The sequence below is a fragment of the Myxocyprinus asiaticus genome, chromosome 20, assembly GCF_019703515.2.
Source record: "Myxocyprinus asiaticus isolate MX2 ecotype Aquarium Trade chromosome 20, UBuf_Myxa_2, whole genome shotgun sequence".
Classification (NCBI taxonomy): domain Eukaryota; kingdom Metazoa; phylum Chordata; class Actinopteri; order Cypriniformes; family Catostomidae; genus Myxocyprinus; species Myxocyprinus asiaticus.
The window spans coordinates 1,270,972-1,280,898 of NC_059363.1; the positions used below are offsets into that span (position 1 = coordinate 1,270,972).

Below are 9,927 nucleotides of genomic sequence, written 5' to 3' on the forward strand. Positions count from 1 at the left end.
CCTGAAAATGAATGAATATTTGGTAGTTATGATCGGGACTGATGTTTTTGTCTTCTATGGACTTCTGAGTAACTTTTTTAAATTGATGCACAAGAGTTAAGGGGAGAAAATAAATCAATAACCCATCAATATCAATGCTTGAGGGTGATGCGGCAATTGTTGTAATACTCACACTGAACAGCAGGTGGCGGTAATCGCGTGCTCGTGTCTGTCCGCCGCTGATCAGGATGCAGGAGAATTAGACTTCTTAAAGCGCGAACCGGACGCATGTGTTTTATGTGGCGCGGTTTGTTTTTGTTTTTTCGCCTTTGTCGTTGTAGTAGTTGATTTTTTTCCTACTCTGTCGTTTTTTAAAATGCCTAAACGCTCGTATCCATTCAGCGAGACTTTCTCCTCTCAGTATAAAGTTCATGTTGGGCAGAAAGAGATGAGTAACTATGGAGTGTTTGGACTCAAATACAAACAAGATATTTACGGTGAGATTTCAATAATTTTACTACAATCACCGACAGTATTAACGTTTCAAGCAATACTAGTAGTTTTAGCAATCGCCTGTTTAATTAATAATCACTTGTCTGTCTTTTTGATGTGTTCGAAGTGCACGATGTAATCGCTGTAATTAAAAATGTCTTTTTATAATCAATTTACTTAAAGGAATATTTTGGGTTCAATACAAGTTAAGATCAATCGACAGTATTTGTATCATAATGTTGATTACCACAAAAATTAATTTTGACTCGTCCCTCCTTTTCTTTATAAAAGCACAAATGTGTGTTCCAGTGAGACACTTACAATGGAAGTCAATGGGGTCAATCTGTAAACATTAAAATACTCACTGTTTCAAAAGTATAGACACAAGACATAAACAATATGTGTGTTAACATGATTTTACTGTCATAAAATCACTTAGTAACCACATCTGTGGAAAGTTAGACAATTTTGCAACTTCGTTGCCATGACGACGTAATGACAACCATTAACCGATGATTTAAACAACTTTACAGCTCAAATAATACACGAGTTTTAACAGTAGAATTAATGTAAGTGCTTTTATAAAATTATAAGCGTCACATTTCTGCCTTCTAAGCCTCCAAAAATTGGCCCCATTGACTTCCATTGTAAGTGTCTCACTGGAACACACATTTGTGCTTTTTTATAGAAAAGGAGGAACGAGTCGAAATTAATTTATGTGGTAATCAACATTATGCCACAAATGCTGTCGATTGAGATTAACTTGTATTGAAACTGGAATATTCCTTTTAACTACCACTTTATACCACTCATCTTGTTTATAATCAATATAATTAATACACATGATCAATAATTGTTACGTATCGCCTTTGTATTAGTGTTAAATAATCATAGGACATTATTGATTATTGCAAGCAGGCTAAATAGAATCTGTGTTCTGTGGACTGCTTATTGAATTCTGCTACAGTGGAAATGAGTTTAAATGGATTAAAATGTAGAAATCAGTTTAATGTAAAATGATGCATGGCTGTGTATGGCCCAATTAATGCCCATTAACGTTTCAATTTCTGTAAACTGGTGTATTTGCAAACAAAGTAGTTTTTAAACCCGTTTAGTCAAATAAGACCGGTTTCAGGTGTTTGTGTGTGAAGTAAATTTTAGCTGTAACTGCTGTGTTGTGGGTTTTTGTCTTCAGTCTGCTTGTTGATTTAATTCGTTCACAATTCCCCAACAAAACCACTACCTTTCACAAATGAAATCTGTGTTCTCTGTAACGTTCAGAAATTCACTTGACTCAAATTATTAGTCATTGCATTGAGTTGTTGATGAGTTTTAGGTGCTGATTAGTCCAGTAAACAATAATGAGCCCTGATCATGTGGCGTTAGGTCTAGTTTTGCTCCTGAAACATTGCATTGACTAAACATTTAGTTATTGGAAGCTTTTAGAGGTAGACTGATATATTGATTTTTACCGATTAGTTGGTTTTTGGAACTATCGGTTATCAGCAGAAATCCATGCCAAAAGATTTCGTTTTATTCCGTATTAATAAACTTAATCTGGTTTATATATATATATATATATATTGCATGCATACAGCTCTGGAAAAAACTAAGAGACCACTGCATAATTATCAGTTTCTCTGGATTTACTATTTATAGGTATGTGTTCGAGTAAAATGAACATTTTTGTTTTATTCTATAAAGTACTGACAACGTTTCTCCCAAATGCCAAATAAAAATATTGTCATTTAGAGCATTTATTTGCAGAAAATGAAAACTGGTCAAAATAACAAAAAAGATGCCGTGTTTTCAGACCTCGAATAATGCAAAGAAAACAAGTTCATATTCATTTTAAACAACACAATACTAATGTTTTAACTTAGGAAGAGTTCAGAAATCAGTATTTGCTGGAATAACCCTGATTTTCAATCACAGCTTTCATGCATGTTGGCATCATCTCTACCAGTCTTTCACATTGCTGATGGGTGACTTTATGCCACTCCTGGTAGGGCTGGGCGATTAATCGAATTTTATTTTCAATTGTGATTTTGGCTTCCAACGATTATGAAAGCAAGATAATCGAGAAAACCATTATTGTGCCGCATTCCATTTCACAATGAAACGCCCCAGCGTTTTACCTTTAAAGCATCCTTTATTAAAGTTCAAATAATAAGGAAGCGGGTTATGCAAATAAACTCTGAAACTGGCATTTCTCTGTGCGGTCAGCACTGAGTTGCGTTAAGTGACCGGGGAAGAGTTTGAATCTTCTCTCTGCTAATGCACATGCTGGCATGGGGACACTCGTCACTCGCACGTGTTTGCTGCAGCTAGATTATAACGTGATTGCTTGCTATGTAGTGAATCATAATGTGTCTTGTTCACTATGTGTATCTTATGAAGGAAATTGGTGATGTGCAGCTCTTAAGAAGAGAGAGTTTGTGGGGCCTGGGTATCTCAGTGAGTATTGACGCTGACTAGCACCCCTGGAGTCGCGAGTTCGAATCCAGGGCGTGCTGAGTGACTCCAGCCAGGTCTCCTAAGCAACCAAATTGGCCCGGTTGCTAGGGAGGGTAGAGTCACATGGGGTAACCTCCTCGTGGTCGCTATAATGTGGTTCTCGCTCTCGGTGGGGCACGTGGTGAGTTGTGCTTGGATCGCGGAGTAGCATGAGCCTCCGCGCTACGTCTCCACGGTAACGCGCACAACAAGTCAGGTGATAAGATGTGCGGATTGACGTCTCAGACGCGGAGGCGACTGAGATTCGTCCTCCGCCACCCGGATTAAGGCGAGTCACTACGCCACCACGAGGACTTGGAGCGCATTGGGAATTGGGCATTCCACATTGGGGAGGGGAAAATAAAAGTTTGTTTTTTGTGAGTTAAAGATGGATTGAAGTGAACATAAAGGTGAGAGTCTTGGCGCATTATACACTGGGGGAAAATAACTTTATTTTGATTTAGTCTTTTTTTGGCTTGTTTTCCAATATAAATATCTAAAACTCTTTTAAAACAATGTACATTTACTTTAGGAGCTATACTGCAGAAGAAACAATTGTTATCGGAGAATGCTGAATACAATATTTAATCAGGGCTCGACATTAACGCTTGTCCGGGACAAGTGGATTTTTGAAGGGGCAAGTGAGAGAATTTTACTTGCCCGAACGGACAAGCAGACTGATTAAAACGTCAATAACGAAAAACTAACCAGCTATAATTGTGATAGCCTAGGCCTGTGTCACTTATTAGAAAGTTCTTATTCTACTGTTGAAAGTAATCATGAGCACGTAGTTTGGTTGACAGGCGGCGTGTGTGTGTGTGCTGAGCATGCTCGTGCTAATGCGTTCCTGAATGGTCAAATACATTTCAGTATTCCGGCAAAATGCAGATAATGTATAGCCTTTATTGTACATGGTAGATCTCATTCCATAGAAGTGAGAGCACCCCTACTGTTAATGATGGCGATGGAGGCTTTTCTATATTTGTCTACCATACGTAACGTAAAATAATGATCATATGACAATATACTCCTCCCAATAAATGCGTGATGTTTCCGTGTCGGTGAGTAATCGTGTTAAATAATCGTGATCTCAGTATTGACCAAAATAATCGTGATTATGATTTCTGCCATAATCGAGCAGCCCTAACTCCCAGTGCAAAAATTCAAGCATCTTGGCTTTGTTTGATGGCTTGTGTCCATCCATCTTCCTCATGATCACATTCCAGAGGTTTTAATGGGGTTCAGGTCTGATTGGGCTGGCCATGACGGTCTTGATCCGGCTCTCCTCCATCCACACCTTGATTGACCTGACTGTGTGGCATGGAGCATTGTCCTGCTGGAAAAAACAATCCTCAGAGTTGGGGAACACTGTCAGAGCAGAAGGAAGTAAGTTTTCTTCCAGGATATCCTTGTATGTGGCTTGATTCATGCGTCCTTCACAAAGATGAATCTGCCCAATTCCAGCCTTGTTGAAACACCCCCAGATCATCACCGAACCTCCACAAAATTTCACAGTGGGTGCGAGACAATGTGGCTTTAAGGCCTCTACAGGTCTCCGTCTAACCATTAGATGACCAGGTGGAGGATCGGTGATGATCTGGGGGTGCTTCGGCAAGGCTGGAATTGGACAGATTCGTCTTTGTGAAGGATGCATGAAGCCACATACAAGGATATCCTGGAAGAAAACTTGCTTCCTTCTGCTCTGCCAATGTTCCCCAACTCTGACGATTGGTTTTTCCAGCAGGACAATGCTCCATGCCACACAGTCAAGTCATTCAAGATGTGAATGGAGGACCACTGGATCAAGACCCTGTCATGGCCAGCCCAATCTCCAGAACTGAACCCCATTGAAAACCTCTGGAATATGATCAAGATTCACATTGAGAATCAACATTCTGTAAATCTATTTTTTTTAAACTATCAGTCTTTCCAGTCACACATTTTCTGTATTTTTTATTTTTTTTTAATCAGAAAAGACCAAAAACCTGCTCTTCAATGGAACTAAAGCTGTGATGAGCCGAATCTGGAATGTGGACGGAGACGAGACTGTATCGGGTGTTAAAGTGTCCGATCACACCACTGTAACATCTGTCTCCGGACATCAGAGGCTGCTCAAAGGACAGACGCTCATCGGCTCGGATGGAAGATTGAAGAAGACGAACGCTGTTTTGGGTAATTCTATAAGAGATCACTTCTATCGGGGTCAGCTGGTGTCTTCATGCAGTGATTGTAAAAATGCACATTATATCTGTAGTGTCTCATGGTGCTGATAAAGAATCTTTTCACTTGTTTTAAAATCAAAACTAATTGCTTTCTGAGTGTATTTGGTGCTTGTAAACCCCGGCTCAGTATTTTATTCATTTAGCAGACTCTTTCACCCAAAGCAACTTGAGGAACTATATAAAAGCTCCTCTAAAATGTTGTTTGCAAATAAATTGTCTCCAGAATACTTTTAAATGGCCTTAGTAGTTCATGGCATCTAACTAGCCTGTCTTTGTGATGTCACTTCCTGCAGCGTCTGCCATGAACTGTGTCATAACTCTTGTCTGCATGTGTGTTCAGGTTCGTCAGCAGCTCCTACAACGTGTTGTGTATGTCAGAGGGTCTCCGGTTCGAGGCAGCCATGCACGCAGTGTGAGCGTCCTGCGTGTACCGCATGCACCCAGCAGTGCAACAGCTGCTTCAACCACTGCTGCTCATTATGCACGGTTACAGAGTGAGTGAACATGCTACATGTAAAGCTACACTATGTAACGTTTGGCCCTCTAGCTGTTGAAGCATGAAACTGCAAGTTACTTACAGAGTTACTTACAATCTACAGCCTCAGTGGAGAATGCAAGTGAACCGTAATACTACAATAGTAGGTCTATACACTGCAAACAATAACACTGTAATATTAAAAACACAAAATGAGGATTTAATAATGATGAAATACGTTATTGAGCATGAAAATAATTTGCAGAAATATGCAATCACAATAAAAGGTTTAATCGCTTATTTGGAAGTTATAGCAGAGTTGGTTACATGCTCAACAAATGAATATAAAGTATATTATTCATAAACATCTTGAGACGAGCATACATTCATGGGGATCTGTTTAAAGGAATAAAATGGCAAGAGTCTGTACACTGATTTATTGCTCAAAATAATTTATTGGCTTGCAACGTTTAGACCATTAGGTCTTTGTCAGGCAAAAAAAGAAAAAAAAATATATATATATATATTCTTTCAACTTTTGCATTTCTCTGACTGATAAAAAAAATAAATAAATAAGCTTAAGAAAACAGCGGCACACACATACTTAGAAACACACATTTTAGGAATCTCAGACTGCAGCAATGTTATAAAATACTTCAAAGTCATGAATATTAGTAAACATGTAACAGGAACTTATAAACGCATTGTGATCTGTACACATTCGATTCATTAAAGCATAACAACCCTACCAGAAAATATACTCGCGCGTTACAGCCAGTGGCGGTTCTATCTGTTATGGCGCCCTGGGCGAACCCCCCCCCAGCAAGATGCTGCCCCGGGTGGCTGCCCATGTCGCCCATACCTAAATCTGCCACTGATTAAAGCAGGTAAACAACTTCACCAAACAGTTAAAAACAGTTAAATCCATGAGGAGAGTGATTTCAGGAGGAGAGTGAACAGCTGTTCCACTCGCTTCCCCGACACTCGCGCAAGTCACGCCACAGCCGGACATTCTTTCTGAGATGACGTAAACAAGCAAGGACGAATGACGTATGCCTGCGATTTCGCTCCAAGTCCATCCCGACAGCTCTAAATAAAAATCTCTATTGTAGATTTACCATAGTGAATCAAGGTACGGCAAAAACATGGTGTGAAAGATGGGTTGATGGTGTACTCGCTCATTATTGAAATTGTTCTTTATTTATTTATTTATTTATTTAATCCCCTTTTTCTCCCCAATTTTTGGAATGCCCAATTCCCGCTACTTAGGTCCTCGTGGTGGCGCGGTTACCTCAATCCGGGTGGCAGAGGACAAGTCTCAGTTGCCTCCGCTTCTGAGACCGTCAATCCGTGCATCTTATCACGTGACTCGTTGTGCATGACACCGCGGAGACTCACAGCATGTGGAGGCTCATGCTACTCTCCGCGATCCACACACAACTTACCACACGCCCCATTGAGAGCGAGAACCACTAATCACGACCACGAGGAGGTTACCCCATGTGACTCTACCCTCCCTAGCAACCGGGCCAATTTGGTTGCTTAGGAGACCTGGCTGGAGTCACTCGGCACACCCTGGAATCGAACTCGCGACTCCAGGTGTGATAGTTAGCGTCAATACTCGCTGAGATACCCAGACCCCCTGAAATTGTTCATTTCTAACAAAAAAATAAAATAAAACTTACAAATGATTTTCCAAAACCACCTCCCTGTCTGCTATCAGTCTTTTACATGCTTTCATCTAGTTGGCATTGAATACAATTTTTGGACTTGCTCACTAAACATTATACTAACAAATGTGAAAGTGTTAAAAGTACAGGTACAAAACTTTGACATGTTTTGTCAATCCGTGTCTCTTGTGCTCTGAATGCTTCTGAACCATCATGCATATGTTTATCTGTTCACAGTTATAGTGAACGTTACGACAGAGTCCTCTGCTTGAACTGCTCGTCCTGATATCGGCGTTCATTGATGGATGACTGCCGAGACGACATTGAGAATTATGCGAGACATGATTTTAATTCATTACCAATGAAATGTAAATGAGATGACTATTTTATATACGCTTGCATTGTTTCATACTCTTCACTTGTGTAAATACTCCTATAGTTGTTGAAATAAATACCTTGATCAAATCCGAATTGTCTAGCTCTTTTTTTTGCATATTGAAAACAGAATCCAAAACTTTTGTGTTTAGTGAAGGGCGTTAGCATTTGAGGATCATTTGGTGTCTGCTGTTTGAAATTAGTTATCAGTTATTAATTATCAGAAGTTAGCTATTAATTCAAACAAATTATTTTTTGCTCACCTTATTGCTAGGAGACTGTTTTGTAGCAAAAGTACAGTGAGGGGAGCTTTTTCCAACCTGTGACACTTGTGTGCTAGAATTGCATATCACACTCTCATCACTACATTATGGTAATTAATAGGCTAATTATCACAGTCTGGGATATGTTAGTGATGCATTATTATTTTTTGTGCAGTGTCGGATAAAAAAACAAAAACAAACTTAGAGGTCCTTAGAGGACAAAAATGTCCATGTAAAAAAAACTGCCATAAAAATGTTATATATTAATATTATTTTCCACTTTCACTGACTTAGTTTTTTTTTAACCAACATCAGTCCAGATCATAACTACCAAATATTCATTCATTTTCAGGATTTTAACCCTTTAAATGCCAGTTTGTTTACATAATGCCATTGTTGTTTTTTTACACACATTTCTCAATACACACATACAAAACACACAATTTTAGCTGCATTGTTTATTCAGTTGTCCTGCAGTGCTCTATAATACAGCAAACAGAGAATAGGGGAAAAGCTTGTATTTGCTCCATAGGCTAAACATGAGAAAAATGGCGCCATCTGGTGGAAAATATTAAAAATGTACATTTTGAAGCCAGGATTCTGGAATTAAATCACAATATCATAGAATTCATGATTTTATGCTTTAATGGCACTGGGATCAATTATTACAGTTTTAATGGGTTTCAATGGGGACATTTTTGTCCTGAAGGTCCTGAGTGTAACTATTGTGTGTACACAGTGTATTATAGATGTATTATAGGAACTGAGGTTGAAATATCAAATGTTCCCCCAAAAATACACACCTCTGGCAAAATTAGCATTGGCATTAACACAGACAAAATGATAAAGACACAAATGTCCTGAAGGTCGCACAAGGGTTAATATTGAAAAGTGGAAATCTTTAACGTTTTTCATTCCTGTGTTTTTTCAAATGTATTTATGGGACCATTTGAATGACCGTTAAAGCTCATGTAACTCTGTGTTAAAATACTAACTATCCCAGCTTAATATGCAGAGACAACTATAAGTAAGCCGTTCATAGGTTGATATTCTCGAAAACTAGAAGCACTGTGTATCTGTTGCGCTATGAAAATTGCTCTGTTTGTTTTGAGCGCTTCGACAAGTATAATAAATGTAGTCTAAATGACTTGTATGAGACTATTTTTGTGATACTGTTCTAGTGCTTTATCGTTTGAGCTTGATCGCACCATCGTCCTCATTCACTTTCATTATATGGAAGTATTCTTAAAAATATTTATTCCTTTGGTGTCTCATGTCATATGCGTTTCAAACAACACGAGGGCAGTGTTGGGTCAGTTGTGCCCAAAAAAGTAATCCACTTTAAATTACCTCTCTAATATTGTAACCAGATTAACCATAAGTAACTGTAATCTGGTTACAAGAATTTTAAATGTACTGCATTACACTACTTTTTGACTAAAAAGTAATTAGATTACAGTAATTACTTTCTAATCAGATTACACTCAACACTGCGTGAGGGTGAGTGTTTGATGCCAGAACTTTCATTTTAGGCTGAACTATTCCTGTGATAAGATCATGTTGTGTATTAATATGTTGCCAAAAGCATTTCATCTGATTTGTACCCCTCTCTCTCTCTCCCTTCACGTATATGGTGATGAGCTTTTGTTTGTGGTCTGTGCAGCTGTTGGGCCGTTTTGTCATAAGCATTTTACTGTAAAAGGTCACAGCCGCGACTTCCGAGGCGGCTCATTTTTCCCTGCGCCACATGCCAGGGGCCCCTGATGGCACGACGGGTCCCGCTGACTCCTGGACGGACTAAAGTCCAGACGTGTGGCTCCGTTTCCACCCCCAATTAGTACGGAAACAGCTGTACACAGACAGTCCTGCCTCGCTGATGTAAATGCTATAAATACACGTGCGTTGAAGTGAAGGGGTGACAGCAGTGCGGACAAACACCTCCTCTACTCCTCCAT

General features: G+C 39.2%; 1 protein-coding gene across 1 annotated transcript; it reads left to right on the top strand.

Moving 5' to 3' along the window:
* The first annotated feature begins 239 nt into the window (after positions 1–239).
* On the top strand, positions 240–7,799 carry LOC127410747 (apoptosis regulatory protein Siva-like). Its single transcript, XM_051645965.1, has 4 exons — positions 240–476; positions 4,939–5,139; positions 5,530–5,683; positions 7,572–7,799. Exons 1-4 carry the CDS (start codon positions 356–358, stop codon positions 7,618–7,620), a joined length of 525 nt encoding a protein of 174 aa, XP_051501925.1. The 5' UTR covers positions 240–355; the 3' UTR covers positions 7,621–7,799.
* The last annotated feature ends 2,128 nt before the right edge of the window (positions 7,800–9,927 follow it).